The 19,620-nt window shown below is 43.7% G+C and overlaps 1 protein-coding gene and 2 pseudogenes across 1 annotated transcript; 2 read left to right on the top strand and 1 right to left on the bottom strand.

The window, feature by feature from the left end:
* Positions 1-4,857: 4,857 nt before the first annotated feature.
* LOC112217328 lies at positions 4,858-5,556 on the bottom strand (annotated as a pseudogene).
* Positions 5,557-9,641: 4,085 nt separating this feature from the next.
* Positions 9,642-10,459, top strand: LOC112217327 (annotated as a pseudogene).
* A 1,001-nt stretch (positions 10,460-11,460) lies between these two features.
* LOC112217583 (gap junction alpha-1 protein) lies at positions 11,461-16,744 on the top strand. The gene is made up of 2 exons (XM_024377990.2): positions 11,461-11,614; positions 13,946-16,744. Exon 2 carries the CDS (start codon positions 13,959-13,961, stop codon positions 15,108-15,110), a length of 1,152 nt encoding a protein of 383 aa, XP_024233758.2. The 5' UTR covers positions 11,461-11,614; positions 13,946-13,958; the 3' UTR covers positions 15,111-16,744.
* Positions 16,745-19,620: the final 2,876 nt, after the last annotated feature.

Genomic DNA, 19,620 nt, shown 5'->3' with positions numbered 1-19,620 from the left:
GCTTTGCCTAGAATGTATTTTATGTTATAAGGTGAGGAAAACATTTAAATAACTATAAACAGGTGACTGGTGTGATGTTTTATAACATCATATTTTCTCCTGACAATATACTGTATGCACAGCATATAAAAAAGTAAATTGTGCAGCAAAACTAGACTATGATGTGTATACTGTATCACTGATTTGATTGACTCAGACCAAAATATAAGCTGTAAATATAGCATAGTCTTCTTCGGTCAAGAGGTGCAACAAAATCTTCATGGTGATAATGGACTATAGCAAATGTGTGTGCAATGAGGCTGCAGACTACACGCAGTATGTATATCTGCAGGAATGTACAGTATATTGCAAGTCAATTATGGTTTAATTTTATAAGATGCAAGTATAAGTACCTCATCTGTTAGATTGTCAATACAAGTGAGTCATCTACTGTCTGTACTATTCAGTGAAAGTTTGCTTGAGAGTCGGGAGATGATGTGGAAACCGGCCACTAGGGGCAACAGTGAGCGCTGTTACCTTCAAGTAGATTTCGGATTTGCAAGGGCATTGGGGATGGTGGATCGGTGTACACATCTGCCTCTGATTCCAAAGGTTGCAAGTTGAAAGCCAGCGATAGAAAGATGTTTTTGAGAATTTTTTTTTAAGCCTATCCCAAACCTTAACCCTTACCTTAACCATTCGGCTTTAATGCCCAACCTTTAGGAATGAATGCCTAAACTTAACATTAAACACTTAGAAATGTTACATTTTCAACAACTTCAATATTTTACATTTGAGAAACCTGGACGAACGTTTAATTCTAACGTGAGACTGTGAGAGCTAGTTGCATAAAGCACAATGAACTCCAGATGAATCTTTTACACCTGCCGTGCTGCATGGGTAAATCTACTCAAACTCTGAATTACACAATAATTCATAATTGTTAACAAAAAGAACGAGCGATACAAAGACAGGGCACATAGTGTTGAACTTGAGGGTGCTACTAGGATATAAGACTATGATGCAAATAAGCTACTGGGTCATACCACGATACAGGAATAGATCTCAATAAATACTGGGAATAAATTAAAACCGTGATAGGATTTGAGGCTCTGAATGCACACTTTAAATAAACCCGCCGGCCTGTACATGAGGCTGCCTCTCAACAAACCTCCCGCTCAAGCTCAGTAGCTTAATGTGATAAATATGTATGGTCATATTGTTGATGTTTTATTTAGTTTGTTATTTTATTTTTTGCTCCTCTCTATCGTGTACCTGGGCCCCTAGTCCCGTGTCACAGGCATCTGGGAAAAAAAAGCAGTTTTGTGTTTGTCTTTCTCTGCCACCTCCACCTGGTTGAAGCCACTCAACAGCTCCAGCGTAGGGAACCAGCAGGTGCCACTCAGTGCATCAAGGATTTTTCAATTCTTGGGAGTGGGTAAGCATCTCATCTCGTTGTAGCATTCCTTCTCCTGTTATCCACCCACATCTTTATTGAGCCACCCTTCTTCATAACAATGACTATAGGTGAGGAATACGGACTGCAAGTCTCCCTGATAATCTTCTGCTCTAACAGCAGTTTGATGTGAGCCTTGACCTTCTTCTACTGACTTGGTGGAAAACATCTGTACCTCTGACATTCTGGAACATCATCCATGTGAGGAATCTTATGTTCTATCAGGTCAGTGTATCCTACATCTCCATCCATCCCCTTTAGCAAAAACATCCGAGTACTTATGCAGTAAACCCCTGACCTGTTCTTCCTGAGATGGACTCAATTTGTGAAACTGTAGTTCACCTGTTGTGAAATGGATGGTTTATCTGGTTTTGAACACAACTGAATATGTTCTATGAATACAGTAGACCTACTCTCATCGGGAATATCTGTAAACATAACCTCTGTTTCTGAACTGCTAAACACCACCTCTGCTGACTGGGTGGAAGCTAAATGCATACCTGGTTCCAGATACACATTCTCTACCCCCACATTCATAACTGGCCTGTTTCTTGAGCTATAAAGGCACTGGTGATTAAGATACCCGCTGGTAAGTCACCTTCCTCTAGTGTCAAAGGTTCTCATAGTTCTGGAGCCCCTGGGCTCAGCCCAACCTGGCAGCCAGTCGCTGAGACCAACTTCATATTGGGATTAAAATGTGTGCAGGGGAGAGAAGATTTACAAACTTGTTGTCCTGTTTGTCCTAGGCTCAACATACCTCTAAGGCCTGCCTAAATGTGGCTTCACACTGGTATCTGGCAGTATTCTGGACCATGATGCTGCTTGAGAATGCTGAAATAATTTTGAATTACATTCATTCCCACTAGTCCTGGAACCTCCCCTTTTCTCTCCCTGGTATCTGGGTCCATGGAGTCCTTGACCACTAAAATTCTATAAGGACCAACGCTGGAGTCGAGAAGCAGGTACGGGGAGTCAACATTTAATTAGGAACAGACATGGAACAAGACAGGAACAGCATCAGCACACGGATATACAAAGACAGACGACAATCAATGCAGCAGAGGGGAAGAGAGCTGGGGAACTGACAAATATAGGGGAGGTAATAAACAGGTGATTGAGTCCAGGTGAATCCAATAAATCCCTGATGGGGGGAGTGGGAGCAGGCATGACAGAATTCCTTGTTTCGGCCGCCTCCCGAAATGGGTAGCAGTCGAAGGCATTGTATTGCAGTGTTTGAGGCGTCACTACAGACCCGGGTTCGATGTTGCAGCCGGCCGCGACCGGGAGACCCATAATGCGGAGCACAATTGGCCCAGCTTCGTCCGGTTTAGGGGAGGGGTTGGCCGCCTGGGATGTCCTTGTCCCATTGCGCTCTAGCAACTCCTTGTGGCGGGCCAGGCACATGTATGCTGACACGGTCGCCAGTTGTATACAGTTTTTTCCTACACGTTGGTGTGGCTGGCTTCCGGGTTAAGTGAGCAGTGTGTCAGTTTTCCACAACCGACACGTGACCTTCAGGCCGAGCTGGCATGGTTTGGCTCCTGCCCCCTTGCTAGGTTGGGGTTCACATTCTGGTTACAACACCTGGCTATGTGGCTAGAACATTAACATTTGAAACAAATTGGTTGGTTAGCCACTTCATCCACAAGTGTTTTATGATGAGTTTGAACAGCTTCAAGTAGCTGTACTAGTATTGGGTATGTCTGATTCATAACCAATGTGGTTTCACAATCAACTGGATCCTGCACCTCATGATGTGATTTAGATTTTCCCTGAGAAGTTCCCTTGTCAACCCAGTGAAGGGCTATACATCTAGGGAAGATGGGTTAGGGCTTTGTCTAATCATTTTCTTTAAGTCTCTACATATTGCTTTATCTTTAACATTTTCAGGAAATACATTTCTGAGTGTATTATACTCATCTTCAAAGGTCTTGGGATCACAGCCAGCTAACCTCCAACCTACTCTCTGGGTTGTATTTAGGTCTGTATTTTATCTCTTGTTTATTTAACTAGGCAAGCCAGTTAAGAACAAATTCTTATTTCACAAAGACGGCCTACCGGGGAACAGTGGGTTAACAGCCTTGTTCAGGGGCAGAATGACATATTTTTACCTTGTCAGCTCAGGGATTTGATCCAGCAACCTTTCAGTTACTGGCCCAATACTCTAACCACTAGGCTACCTGTCACCCTTCCAAATCAAAAAAAGAAAAAGAAATCCACCGACTGGGTAGCTGTGATATAACGCGAACACCTTTTACATCCTCGACCCACTCATGAGTTATTACATTGCTAGAGGGTGGCCCACTAAAGATCTTCCAACATTTGATTTTGTACGGTAGATCCCTCCCTTTTACCTTTGCTGTGGCCTCAGTTGCTGCCAGGGCCGTAGCTACATATGAGGACACCGATGTCTGGATCTCTGCAATCCCCCTCCAGCAAAAATCAATCGCGGTCTCAACTTGCTGTTGAGTTAAAACAGTAGAACACCGGTGCAATGTCTAAACTTGGTAGTGCATCAACAGTTTTCCCATTGTTATATGTCACTCCCTGAGAGTCAGTCAATTAGCCCATGTTAACATTTACTTGATCGGTAGATTGGGCTCTGAATGCACACTTTCAATAGCCCCGCTCCCCTGTATATCTCGACCTCTTCTCAACAAACCTGCTGCTCACTCCCTCCGAGAACCATACCTCTCTGTTGCGTGCAGGCACAAGTTTGGCATGCTGCATCATGCGCAGCCATCTTAGTACCCGCGAGGGTACCTGAAACCCCTCCCCTTGCGCACTGCCACACATGGGTCCAGAGAAGTTGGCAGATGTATTTGTTGAAAAGGCACATTTTTATTAGAAAATGCACAGCACTATTTCATGATTCACAGAACAATCAAGAAACGCACAACAACAAAAAATGAATTCAGTCACATTTTAATAATTTAGCAGACAGTCTTATCCAAAGCCAATTAAAGGAGCATTTAGGGTTAAGTGCCTTGCTCAAATGCCCATAGGCAGATTTTTCACCTAGTCGACTAAGGGATTCAAACCAGCGACCTTTCAGTTACTTGCCCAACGCTATTAACCACTAGGCTACCTGCCGCTGTTAACCCAGATGTCGGCAGCCTATGCATCTAACCCTCTAACATTCCTAGACATATGAGATATTTAAGTCACAACTCAGCAATTTCTCATTATTCATTACAACATCCCAGTGTTTCCTGCATACGCATAAAAGGGTGTAACACAAATGTAACACAAATATCTATGCAATACATTCAATCAGTGTTACACAACAGAGTCAGAGATCACTGTTATGGTTGTGAGGTCTACACTGCATGGCATTCATCAGCATGGATATCTATACATGAGAAAACAAATGATGAAGACAGACAGTGATTCAACCGGACATCTAGCAAAAGGCATCTTTATCAAACTGTGTTTGTCATACGCCCCTGCCTAACCTTTGACCCAATCAGGTAGAGCATCTCGACCACATTGAGGAGCAAAGAGACACAAGCCATCACCTGCAGTAAGATGATAAAGACAGCGTTCTCAGTGGGCCGTGACATGAAGCACTCTACATGGCCTCCCTTACATGGGTATCCACTGTATTTAATCTTACTGGGCAACACAAAGCTATACAGGGAACACTGACCCACTATGAATCCAACCTCAAATAGAATCTTAAAAAAACACATGGGACATGTTACTGACAAGCAAGGTCCCCTTTATGTGAACTTTCCCCTTGTCGTTAGTGTAATTCGTGGTGACTTCACACTTCATTTATTTCCTTTTGATTGTTGGTATCTTAGTTTGTTCTCCATGCGGATGACGTGTCTGACATGAGCCAGGTAAACGCGAGTGGTGGTGGAGATGAAGACGATCTGAAGGACCCAGAAGCAGATGTGGGAGATGGGGAAAGCCTGGTCTTAGCACAAACTCTTACAGCCCGATGAAAGTGTTTTGCAGACCATATAGGATTGTTCATTTCCCCATACTTTGTCGATCCCTGCCACCCGTACCAGCTGTCTAAACACAAACAGGACAGTCAGTCAAACTTTCCCGACAACCGTAGAGTGGGATTGTACTTTGTCCAACAGGGAGGCAAGAAAGGACCAGTCCTCCATGATTGAAGTTTGGCTAAATGGTCAAAGGGAAGATTTTTTTTTTAAACATGAAAACGTGATAATAAGTGTGTTATTACAAATGTAGATAAAGTAGTCAGCCGATGTTCTATGTAACATGTTTTGCTGCCGCGTAAACTAAAGGATACAGTACCGGCTGAATACAACTATTAAACCAAAGCAGCTTTCTCACCTCAGAGGTGAGCACCGTCTCCTCACACCAGTCATTTTCTACTGAACTCTCTAGAGGAATTGGATTCTCTCCTCTCACAGTTTGACATCTGTTTGTATCATTATGATGTCAACACCGTCCACCCCCATACTCACTGACAACCTGCACGACTTTCATTCCTCTTTACAAATGTTTAAACCAAGGAAGGCGGAACTCATGCTCTTCCTCAGAACTGCCTTTTCAACTAAATATGTCATCATTGGCCAGTCAACACCCAATGTCTCATCCCTGTGAAGTAATCAAATGTCTGTAAATCCAAAAGGCCATGGTGGATTCATGGATGTTATCAAACACGATCCATGGTATTTGGTTCTTACCTACTGTAGAGAGTAGGCAACTGTACTTTTCAAAGATGCCTAACATCAACAGATGCGTTTGCTCATGGAGGATCTCAGCTGTGTACAATAATTTCAAGTACTGACACAAACATTCAGATAAGACAAACATCCGGTAAGAATCATTAACTTTCTGCAGACAGCACAGTCAGAGAGGGTTTGTAACGGTTCTCTTGTGGTGAAGGAGAGTCGGACCAAAATGCGGCGTGTAGATTGCGATCCATTTTTAATAAACCAACGTAAACCACGAATCAATACAAACACTACAAAAACAAAGAACGTAATGAACGTAACAAAAACCGAAAACAGCCTATACTTGTGAAAACTAACAAAGACAGGAACAACACTAAGGACAATCACCCACGAAACACTCAAAGAATATGGCTGCCTAAATATGGTTCCCAATCAGAAACAACGATAAACACCTGCCTCTGATTGAGAACCACTTCAGACAGCCATAGACTTAACTAGAACACCCCACTAAGCTACAATCCCAATACATACACACCACATACAAAAACCCATGCCAAAACCCATGCCACACCCTGGCCTGACCAAATAAATAAAGACAAACACCATATACTTTGACCAGGGCGTGACAGAACCCCCCTAAGGTGCGGACTCCCGGACGCACCTCAAAACAATAGGGAGGGTCCGGGTGGGCGTCTGTCCATGGTGGCGGCTCCGGCGCGGGACGTGGACCCAACTCAATCAATGTCTTAGTCCCTCCTCCTCGCGTCCCTGGATAGTCCACCCTCGCCGCCGACCATGGCCTAGTAGTCCTCACCCAGAACCCCACTGGACTGAGGAGCAGATCGGGACTGAGGGGCAGCTCGGGACTGAGGGGAAGCTCGGGAGTGAGGGGAAGCTCGGGAGTGAGGGGAAGCTCGGGAGTGAGGGGAAGCTCGGGAGTGAGAGGAAGCTCGGGAGTGAGAGGAAGCTCAGGCAGGTTGATGGATCTACCAGATCTTGGCTGGCTGGTGGTTTCGGCAGATCCTGGCTGACTGGCAGATCCTGGCTGACTGGCGGATCCTGGCTGACTGGCGGATCTGGCAGATCCTGGCTGACTGGCGGATCCTGGCTGACTGGCAGATCCCGGCGGATCTGGAAGAGACTGGTTGACTGGCGGTTCTGGAAGAGTCTGGTTGACTGGCAGATCTGGAAGAGTCTGGTTGACTAGCAGATCTGGAAGAGTCTGGTTGACTGGCGGATCTGGAAGAGTCTGGTTGACTGGCGGATCTGGAAGACTCTGGTTGACTGGCAGATCTGGAAGAGTCTGGTTGACTGGCGGATCTGGAAGAGTCTGGTTGACTGGCGGATCTGGAAGAGTCTGGTTGACTGGCGGATCTGGAAGAGTCTGGTTGACTGGCGGATCTGGAAGAGTCTGGTTGACTGGCAGATCTGGAAGAGTCTGGTTGACTGGAAGATCTGGAAGAGTCTGGCTGACTGGCAGATCTGGAAGAGTCTGGCTGACTGGCAGATCTGGAAGAGTCTGGCTGACTGGCAGATCTGGCAGATCCTGGCTGACTGGCGGATCCTGGCTGACTGGCGGATCCTGGCCGACTGGCGGATCCCGGCCGACTGGCAGTTCTGGCAGATCCCGGCTGACTGGCGGATCTGGAAGAGTCTGGTTGACTGGCAGATCTGGAAGAGTCTGGTTGACTGGCAGATCTGGAAGAGTCTGGTTGACTGGCAGATCTGGAAGAGTCTGGTTGACTGGCAGATCTGGAAGAGTCTGGCTGACTGGCGGATCCTGGCAGACTGACGGATCTGGCTGCTCCATGCTGACTGGCGGCTCTGGCTGCTCCATGCTGACTGGCGGCTCTGGCTGCTCCATATAGGCTGACAGCTCTGGCAGCTTCTTACAGACTGGCAGCTCCTTGCAGACTGACATCTCTGGCTGCTCCATGCAGACTGACAGCTCTGGCTGCTTCATGCAGACTGACATCTCTGGCTGCTTCATGCAGACTGACAGCTCTGGCTGCTCTATGCAGACTGGCATATCTGGCTGCTTCATGCAGACTGACAGCTCTGGCTGCTCCATGCAGACTGGCAGATCTGGCTGCTCCATGCAGACTGGCAGCTTCATATAGGCTGGCAGCTCTGGCTGCGCTGAACAGGCAGGAGACTCCAGCAGCGCTGTAGAGGAGGAAGGCTCTGGCAGCGCTGAACAGGCGGGAGACTCCGGCAGCGCAGGAGAGGAGAAAGGCTCCTGCAGCGCTGAACAAGCGGGAGACTCCGACAGCGCTGGAGATGAGGAAGGCTCTGGCAGTGCTAGATAGGCGGGAGACTCCGGCAGCCCTGGAGAGGCGAAAGGCTCTGGCAGCGCTGGGCAGACTGACGGCACTTGCGGCGCTGTGCAGACTGGCGGCATTTGCGGTGCTGGGCAGACTGGCGGCGCTGGGCAGACTGGCGGCACTGGCGGCGCTGGGCAGACTGGCTGCGCTGGGCAGACTGGCGGCACTGGCGGCGCTGGGCAGGCTGGCGGCGCTGGGCAGACTGGCGGCGCTGGCTGCGCTGGGCAGACTGGCGGCACTGGCGGCGCTGGGCAGACTGGCGGCGCTGGGCAGACTGGCGGCGCTGGCTGCACTGGGCAGACTGGCGGCACTGGCGGCGCTGGGCAGACTGGCGGCGCTGGCGGCGCTGGGCAGACTGGCGGTATTTGCCGCGCTGGGCAGACTGGCAACTCTGATGGCGCTGGGCAGACTGACGGCACTGATGGCGCTGGGCAGACGGGAAGCTCCGGCAACGCTGGAGAGGAAGGCTCTGGCAGCGCTGAACAGGCTGGATGCACTGTAGGCCTGATGCGTGGTGCTGGCACTGCTGGTACTGGGCCGAGGACACGCACAGGAAGCCTGGTGCGGAGAGCTGGCACTAGTGGTACTGGGCCACGCACCTCCGGGTGAGTGCAAGGAACAGGACACACCGGGTTGTGAAGGTGTACTGGAGACCTGGTGTGTATAGCCGGCATCAAATCCCCCGGAACTCCAACACACCGCCGAATGCCGCCCGAACAAGGAGAGGGACCGACTTCGGCGGAAGTCGTGACAAAGTGTGACAACAAGCATGCAGTGTGACTGTGAGTCAGGCTGACCAAACCCATCAGGTTTATAAGAATGGACTACCCTTTCAGTCTTTCAATATCCTAATCCATGGGCACAAACATTATTCCTCGCCTCTGGCTTGTTGATGAAAATGTATTTCTGACCTGAGCAACAAAACTGGTGAGTAAATCCGTTTTGTACAAACTGAGGATAATACAGTATCTCATGTAAATGTAGATATCAATAGAAATATACAGTAAACGATCATAGATTTTGATTAGAAATTATTTTAACTTAATTTTAAAATAGTCCTATGAAACTAATGTACTTCTCCAGTCGGGTTGACAGCTCACTAGTTTACTATCAAAGTCGAAGTATAATCTTAGTAGGATTTCACTATTTCTCTATGAAGGGATTCCTGAATAAAATGTAATTAGACTACTCCTTTTCTTATTCCATAGATACTAATAAGCCGCAATGGAGGACTGGTCATATCTTTTAAATTACTGGACAAGGTGCAGTCCCACTCAACAGTGATTGGGAAGATATGGATAAGTGTCATGTTTAGCTTCAGGATCCTGGTTCTGGGTGCTGGAGCCGACAGTGTGTGGGGCGACGAACAGTCTGATTTCTACTGCAACAACGAAGAACCTGGTTGTGAAAATGTCTGCTACGACTGGATCTTCCCCATATCACACATCCGTTTCTGGGTCATGCAGATCATCTTCATCTCCACTCCAACTCTTCTGTACCTGGGCCATGCCATGCATGTCATCAGCCAGGAGAACAAGCTGAGAGCCATACTGCACAGCCAAGAAGATAATGGCACGTTGAAGAAGCCCAAATACACAGATGACAGGGGGAAAATCAAAATCAAGGGAATACTGCTGCGTAGCTACATGACCCAATTGCTCTTTAAGATAGTGTTAGAGCTCGCTTTTATTGCGGGACAGTACTACTTATACGGGTTTGTCATGAAATCCTTCTTCCAATGTCAACAAGAGCCCTGTTCCAAACTGGATGCTGAACGCTTCATGTGCCGTCCTACAGAGAAGACCATTTTCATAATATTCATGCTTGTTGTGGCCAGTGTGTCTCTGCTTTTGAATGTGGTCGAGGTGTTTTATTTGATTTTCACCAGAGTAAAATGTGGAGCCAAGAAACAGTGCCCACTGCATATCAACTCATCTGAGAACACAGCCACCCTCTACAACCCAGAATCAGCATGGCACGGTAACATGGATGGACATAAAGATCACTCACTCATTACTACACAGAGTCCAGAGCGAAGCTGAACTGTTGGAGGAAGAGAAAAACACTTGTTAGGTTTCCAATAGATTTCACTTGATGGCGCTCTGCTCTGTGAAGTGGCATACTGTAATGAGTGGCCTACAAGAAATATAAAATGTGTAAAGTTACATTCCAGTGAATTGAGTATGTGTTTGTTCATATTACAGTTCATTTCTATGCTGACAGTGTGATGACAAATGTTTGGCAAGCTATGTGTACTGTAAACGGAAATGAGAAAAACACCACACAGCCACTCATTCCGAGAGCATACACTAGATGGCAGCATAAACTTGGTGATTGAGATGACGTGGACAGCACTGCTGATCTGCATCATTAGGCTATGTGTTATAGTCTTATCTATAGGTCTAGATCTTTGTACATAAACACACGCAACACAAGTTACCTTTCATGACACTTTCAGTCCGTCATTTTTATTGAACCTTTATTTAACAAGACAAGTCAGTTAAGAACAAATTATTATTTACAATTAAGGCCTACCAAAAGGCAAAAGGCCTCCTGCCACAATGGGGGGGGGATTAGAAAATACATTAAATATAAATATAGGACAAAACGCAAGAGAGACAACACAACACTACGTAAAGGGAGACCTAGGACAACAACATAGCATGGTTTAAGAAATGATGAAAAACAAGATTATCAAACATGTTTTGATCTACATGCGATTAATATGAATTATTTTAACCCATTAAAACATAGCCTATTCCACAACTAGGCTACTCGTTTACAGGTTTGCCCACAGGACCTAATATAGAACGCTTTAGTATAGGCTGTAGACTTGATCTTGGTAAACTCATACTGGTCTGAAAAAGGTGCTATTAATCTTTGTTAAAAAAAAAGGTTCATTTTTCTATTGCACAATTACATTTCAGTAGAAGAAAAGTTCAGAAACCGAGCGTAGGGATGTCTAAGTCTTGACGTAGGGGTCAGGTGACTGACTCCAAACTTTTCTGTCCATCGTTTATTTTTTTTCTCTCTCCCCCAGCCCGTATGTGGACTGTTATAAGCAAGGAAAGTTTGACAAGTCAGTCTCAGATTCTCCGTGGTCCCAAACTTGGATTTCAAGATAGCGGTGACTGTTTTCAAGAAGTGACGGAGAAAGTCCCTAAGGGCTCTCTTCTGACTTCTCAGTAACTTTCCAGGTAAGCTTTGCGCTATATCAACTGCTATTATTGACATGAAGAAGTAAAAATTCGTATCTATATATATTTTTGTCACTGTCAGAAGTTATGCGGAGAAACTAATTTGCGCTCAGAATCCAGACACACTGTGCCAATTCAGACGCATTGTATTTCTATAGGCTATCTGCTATAGTATGGTCCATAATATATCCTTTATAAAACATTTCATTTTTTCTGTGTTTAACAATGAAAAGTTTAAATGATCCATCTGTTTCTTTTGCTGTTTTTTTTTTTTTTTTTTTACCAATTTCGTCTGTTTAGTGCTTTTAAGATAAACGAGTAACCCGAGGCAAATTACTCAAAGCAGCATGGAATGATTTTATTTTTTTTACAAGCTTTATAGAGGACTTTAACTGAACAGTTTATCAACTGTAAACTGGGGATTGATTTGTTTTAAAACCAGCTACATCGTAACCAAGCATATTGACATGCTTCATTGATATTTTTCCCCTTGGCCTTATAGAATATCCTCGTGAAGTGTGATCAAGTTGGGCGACTCAGATCTTTAAAGGTCTTCCTTGCATCTCGAGAGCACAGTTCCAATCTAAGGGAATCTTGAAGTTGAGCTGATGTGCTTACAACCTTACACATTTCTTTATTCGCCCAACTTCTCGTTACATTGCCATAATAACATAAATTCAAGATCAGAGATCTCAGGGGGATGATGGCATCAGTGGGTTTCTTACTGTAGACCAGCAATGTCTACATGGACCTGTTTTTTTATTATTATTCAAGTTTCCAAATGGTACTGTGATATTAAATAGGCCTACAAACGACTCAGTGAAACATTTTTTAAATGTTTTTAAATTGTTTATCATGGTACCATCATTGTTGAGTAAGAAGCAGTCCTTGGTTATTTTCCACTATACTGTAGGCATCCTGCACAGTATGCAGTACAGTATTAGCTAAGTGAAGCCATGCTGTTGGTACACCCTTCAACAGATGGCTTCTCCTCATCCATGGTTGTTTATTTGTTTACTGACATCTTTCAGAATCTTTATTCGGATGGTACTCACGTTTACGAACTTGATTCCCATCTGACGTGCAGTGTCATTAGTATCATTAAGAATTGGGTCTTTGTAGCCGAGCTAGGCAGGTCACTAATATGCATACAATGAACTGGGGCCCTGTGCTCTAGACTCCGAGGCTCAGAGAGAGCGTGTTCCAGACACTCCCCAGCAGAAGAGCTGTTGGTCCCCAGTCTTAGGCTTGCACTGAGAGCAGAGAGCTACAGTATCGTGCCTTAGTCCACTGTCCACTTCCTTCATAGGCTGCACAGGTAGATTCTACCAGATTTTGGGAATTATATCTACTGAGGATGATAGGTAGTGAGGATAAAAATGACACATCTATTATGAAGATCGTGTAGTTATTTTCTCCGCTGACTAGTAAATGCATGTGTTATGTGCGGAACAGTAACTGTGTCTAAAACTGCCATACATTTCTTTGAGACTGGGGTGTATTTGCATAGCAATCCTTAGATTACACAGTACGGCACAATTTAACATGGACAAATGCTGACATACACGCTATTTGACATCTTTTAATTTGGTCAGCGTCTCTTATTTCGACGTTGTTTCATGTTTATTACAGTTGTTAACAAACGATGGTTTGCTGAGAAACAGGTCCCCAGCGCATGTTTTAATACCCTGCCGATGAAGGGGAAACAAATGTCTGCGCTTGTGTTTCACCAATCTGGGCCCTATCATCTACGATTACACTGTTCACTTACTCAGTATTTTAAGAAGTTCCATCAACACTGGTAGGACCACACAATGTGATTCTCCTCTCATGACTTCCAATAGCCTTTAAATTGGCTTTCTGGGTTGACGATTCATTAAGCATAGTGAAAGGTGGTCGTTGACATTGGTCTTGTTCAGGTCTTTTCCGGCAATTGGATTTGTTCTGTGCGTCACTACAGCCATCGCAAGACTCCTAGTTGTTACACATTTTCCTCAAGCATTGAGATTTATTTGACACATTGACTCTGTACCGGTACCCCCTGTATATAACCCCGCTGTTGTTATTTACTGCTGCTTTTTAATTATTTGTTTTTCTTACCTCTTACTTTTTAAAAAACTTTTTTTTTGTGGTATTTTCTTAAAACTGCATCATTGGTTCAGGGCTTGTAAGTAAGCATTTCAATGTATTCTGCGCATGTGACAAACACAATTTGATTTGATCCGATTCACAAATGTAACTTGAGATAGAGTGCTATATAACCATGTTTACTGTATATAGGAATATGTTTGAACACTTACAATATATTCATTATTTTCTGTCTGATTGCAGCTAAAACTCCATCATGGGTGACTGGAGTGCTTTGGGGAGGCTACTGGACAAGGTTCAGGCTTACTCCACGGCTGGAGGGAAGGTGTGGCTCTCTGTCCTCTTCATCTTCAGGATCCTGGTGCTGGGAACCGCTGTGGAGTCTGCCTGGGGGGACGAGCAGTCCGCCTTCAAGTGCAACACCCAGCAACCTGGTTGTGAGAATGTGTGTTACGACAAATCCTTTCCTATATCACATGTACGGTTCTGGGTGCTACAGATTATCTTTGTCTCGACGCCGACTCTTCTCTACCTTGCCCATGTGTTCTACCTGTTGCGAATAGAGCAGAAGATTAACCGCAAAGAGGAAGGGCTGAAAACCATCCAGAACGACGGAGGCGATGTGGACGTACCTCTGAAGAAGATTGAGTTAAAAAAGCTCAAGCATGGGCTGGAGGAGCATGGGAAGGTTAAGATGAAGGGAGCCCTCTTGAGAACCTACATCGTCAGCATTTTCTTTAAGTCCATCTTTGAGGTGGGCTTCCTGGTCATACAGTGGTACATTTACGGCTTCAGCTTGGCCGCTGTCTACACCTGTGAGAGGTCCCCCTGCCCCCACAGAGTAGACTGTTTCCTCTCCAGACCCACTGAGAAAACCGTCTTCATCATCTTCATGCTGGTGGTCTCTCTGGTCTCCCTGGTTCTGAATGTCATTGAGCTCTTCTACGTGACGTTCAAGAGGATCAAAGACCGCGTGAAGGGGAAACAACCGCCCGTCCACTACCCTGGCACTGGGACATTAAGCCCCACCCCCAAGGATCTGTCCACCACTAAGTATGCCTACTATAATGGCTGTTCCTCTCCCACTGCCCCCTTGTCACCCATGTCACCCCCGGGGTACAAGCTGGCCACTGGGGAAAGAACCAACTCTGTTCGCAACTACAACAAGCAAGCCAACGAGCAAAACTGGGCCAACTACAGCACGGAGCAGAACCGCCTGGGCCATAATGGCAGCACCATCTCCAACTCCCACGCACAGGCCTTTGACTTCCCTGACGACACCCAGGAGAGTAAGAAACTGACCCCAGGGCACGAGCTGCAGCCGTTGGCCCTGATGGACCCCAGGCCCTGCAGTCGAGCCAGCAGTCGCATGAGCAGTCGGCCAAGGCCAGACGATCTAGATGTCTAGCCCCTCCCCAGCCCCCCCTGTCGGTGGCCTTGGAGCCAGAGAACAGAGAGTACAAGGGGGGCGGGGCGGGGCGGGGCAGGGCGGGGCATAGCCCATTCACTGTCCTAACTAGAGAGTCAATAAAGAGACATTAAAATACTTACACTGTTGGAGGTACTATACATTTATTGATGACTTTGAAACTAGTGGAGCTAACAAGCTTTAACAACAAAAACATCTAGTGGGCATGTGACCCTGTTCCGATAACTGTGCCCACGTTTCACTTTAGAAGAATATGCCTTGGCGATGTATTAGTTATCATTATATGGCCTCACACAGTTACATTCCATTTAGAAAGATTGCACTTCAATATAATAGCAATGTGTCTTTTTCCATGCTTTGCAAGTAGTTTGAAAACATTGGGCTTGTATGTCTCCGTCACACTCGTCTTCTGTCTGACTTCCAAGTCGGTCTTGTGAAACAGGATTGTAAGAAGGATGCTCAGTTTCATGAATTAATATTTATTTATTAGTAACAGTACATCCACCACTAGATAAAAATGTACTACTATCCAAGGTCATATCCATATAAATGATATAAAGTCACTACACCCACCTGCATATTTATTGATAATAATAAAAAATGATTAATAGAATACAATTTTCTCAACAAATAAGAGGTTGCTTTTATTATCGTGGACTGTCATTTCCTGATAAACTTTGAATTTATGTGGTGTCGGTTGTTTTATTTGATACTTGTTGTTTTGGGTTTTGTGGGTAAGAGGTTGCTTTCAGACTGTGGACTCAAGTTGTTGTAAGAGAAATACAGAGCAACAGTTTCTTATTGCTACATTTGGGTCTCGAAGCATCTTTGAAAGACAGCCTTTATTTTTGTTCTCATTTTAAAGTGTACGTCTTCTTTTTCTTTTCTTTCCTGTAGGATGGTAGAGGAGGGCAGTAGAATGATAATTTGTCTTTACCTTTTTTTTAACTCAATGTAATCATTCATTGCTGCTTGAGAGATAGATTTTTAGTACTGTAATTCAAGCTAACTGTTTCACCAATGTGAGTTTTTAGAAGACTGCTTATAGAGCTAGACTAATATTTAGTCAAATATATTAGAAGGTATATGCCAATGTAGCTCCACAACTACCAAACACTTGTAGATGGGATTTCAATTGGACATTTTCATGTTTTCTGTGTTTTTTTCTTCTCTCCCAATTCTGCGTCATGGTATTTCGGTACGTCTACAGAGAGTTTCATGGGTTATACAGCTGCGATGGTGTTTGCACTGAGATCTTGACTACGGTGTAATATGAGGCAAAAAAAAAAGGGGGCAAGTGTTTTCTGATATCTAAGTTACTAATTCATGTTACTACACCAGGCAGAAATCACTACAGTACATACATTCAGACAGGGCTTTTTTTTGTGACCGCTGGTTTCAATGATCTCAAAAGGCTAAAGCAAAGGGCCTCCATTCAGAATACAAGACACACTTCGGTGTACATTTGTTTAATAATGGGGTCAGATAATGTCATTCCATGGAAATCCACTGTTGTACAGTGTGTAAGTGCATGAGAGCAAGAAACAAAAAACTCATTAATTATATCTGTGAAAGGCAATTTTAACCAATAAAGATTTTTTCTTTCTTTACAAGTCTGTCATCATATGCACCTCATTCTGCCTTTCCTCCTCTTGATTCAGTCTATGTCTATAGTCCAGACTCATTGGGCCACCAGAACCTAAGTGCCTTAAAAATAGGTATTAAATAGATATCATGGTTAAAAGATACACTTGTCATGTGTTGAGACAACAGTAGCCTTTCTTCTATCATAGGTAACAACCCCCCCCAAATAATCATATATGAGATCCCCTGCTCGATATTAAGAGAATGATAAGTACTATGTAGTATATGTAGTGAAAATGCCTTGGAGACTTTGAAAACTTCATAATATGCAAAGACTCAGCACTTTTTTCTGTTATCCAAGTTTCCTATTTAACCTTTCCACAAAGCTAAATAAAACCACATGTTTGGATCCAGTCTGCAGACCACATGTGGCTGGAGCCGAATAGAAAAGCTCGACTTTGATCCAATGCTAATTAATCTACATTTTTAATTTAACAATGACTTTTTATCAGGACTTTTAAACAAGATGTCACTGTAAGACACAAAAACAGTTGAAACACACCATTTAAAAGAAAAATATTTATTACATAACGTATTTACATAACAGTAGATACCAATTAAGAACTGTTGCCAGAGTTTGAAAAGTAACAGAGCAGCAGTTTACTCAATTAAGATAAAGTTATCTTAAATGTCTTTCAACCATCTGTATTCTCTGTTTAAAAGCAAATACATTACTGTTGAGTACTAAATGGCAGAAATAGTTCAAACGTAAAAGCAAAATGAGCAAAACTAAATCACAGCATTTTCACATTTCAAACAGAAGTCCTAACACATTCGAAAGCATTCAGAAGGTGATGGAACACTGTGGTACCACAACTTCTGACTCTCTGGTGCAGATGCACACTTGATAAATGTCAAATAAAGTCCTGGGATTGTAACTGCACAACATTTGACTGTGTTTCTGTATGTTTAATTGCTTCTTTTTAGACAACAAGGATTCAAATGAGAACAGCTTTACAGCACTTTAAGCTTTATTTACTTCACAGACTACTGTAAACCTCAATGTCTGAGTTACATTTCCACCGCCTGTTCAACCGTTCAGACCACAAGGCCAGGGCGGTGCTACCAATACATACTTGTAGTAAAGCTAGTAGAAACAGCTGGTGCCTGGTGTAGACCTCACGTGATATTTCACGTCACAAAATAAGCTTTTAAAAGTTATTTGTTCCTTTTATCATGTCAGTAGGGTGGAAAGGAGTTTTATTAGGCATCTTTGACAGATTAGCCCTTGTCCTCTAAAGGAAAGGCAGCGTGCAAAACGACAGACGAATGGGTAGCACAACACATCAAAAGTGAGATAAACTATCTACTGTACTGTATATGGTAGATATAGCCAGGTCTATAATTATTGGCAACCTTTGATAAAAATGTCCAAAAAAACCTGTATGAAATATATAATACAAATACTGAGCTATGTTGCATATTGCAAGCAAAATATTCCCATAACATCAAATATCCACCACCATTTTTTACCCTGGGTATGAGGGTACTTTTCTGCATATGCTTCTGTTTTTCTATGCCAAATCCAGCACTTAGATCGGAACCTGTGCCATGATCAGATGACATGAAAATAGAGCTCTTTGGCCACGCACACCAGTGGCGTTAAAAAACAGAAGCATATGTAGGAAAGTACCCCATACCGACGGTAAAATACGGTGATGAATTTTTGACGTTATGGGGATATTTTGCTTCCACTGGTCCTGGGGCCCTTGTTAAGGTCAAGGGCATCATGAACTCTACCCAGTGCTAGGACATTTTTTTGCCAAAAACCTGGTTGCCTCTGCCTTAGTCTGTGTGATTAATGGGGGCATAACTAAAGCGGTGTTTGTGAGATAAGGACATATCCCAAAGGGGCCTGTGGCAGGGTCTTTTTACAAAATCATCTGTACAGTTTGAATTTTTTGAGCTACAAACTATTAAAAGCTATCTATGAAAAGCTGAGAATCCCACGAATACACGTACTGCATGTTTTCCTCTGTTTCCAAGCTACACAAGAGTCGTTAGAAGATAAATGATTCTTCTACATCGAAGATCATCATAGGAAATCCCTATAATACTGTATTAATCTCACATAGTTGTTGTCACAAACTCCAAACTCCACACAGTTGTCATTGACTAGTTGTATATTAATTTACCCACTGATCAAACCATTTCTGTACTTACAGCATACATAGAAATTCCTTTTTTTATCAGGTTTTTGCTTTGGCAGACATTATTTTATTGTTTATGTCAAGTTGTTTTATATTCTACTTGTAGCCCTGGTTGTCCTGAAAATAAAATGGAAAAACACTTCATTGTAAGGCTAAATAGAAGAGCTGGACATGCAGATAAATGAAAGTCAGATAAATGAAAATACAATTTTTGCTGGGGTCTCGGGACTGATACTGTAGGGTTATGGTTTTAAGATCCCTTGCAACGCGTTATCCAATCTCATAAAACATTTTCGAAAAAGGCAAAGGAGAGGGTTCTGGAGTATAGAAAACGGGGTGCCAATAATTGTGACCCCTTTCTTTTTTAAGATGTTGCATTATTTGTTCAACAAAATCTCTTTCTCTGAGCAATTGTATTAGTGTAAAATAATTTTAAAAATTGTTGCATACAATACAGCTCATTATTTGTATAAATATTTTTGCTCATCTTTATCAATGGTGCCAATAATTATGGACCTGACTAGACAATATAGCATTCATTTTTTAACTGACCTGTTTGTTTTTTTTGTTTTTTACATGGCTTCAGTTTCCCATCTCTTGTTAGGACAAAGCTGTGGACACATTACAGACTTGACCCTATTTACTTTACAGTCACCATTATTGGGTCAGCTAACAAACTTCGACATGCAGCTCTT

Source organism: Oncorhynchus tshawytscha, linkage group LG18, assembly GCF_018296145.1.
Source record: "Oncorhynchus tshawytscha isolate Ot180627B linkage group LG18, Otsh_v2.0, whole genome shotgun sequence".
In the NCBI taxonomy this organism is placed as follows: Eukaryota; Metazoa; Chordata; class Actinopteri; order Salmoniformes; family Salmonidae; genus Oncorhynchus; species Oncorhynchus tshawytscha.
The sequence above is the reverse complement of the archived record's forward strand: the minus strand, read 5'-3'. Positions and strand labels throughout refer to the sequence as shown.

Bases quoted from the DNA above. Each gene is read 5' to 3' on its own strand.
- LOC112217583 (XM_024377990.2), top strand. From the start codon at position 13,959: ATGGGTGACTGGAGTGCTTTGGGGAGGCTACTGGACAAGGTTCAGGCT.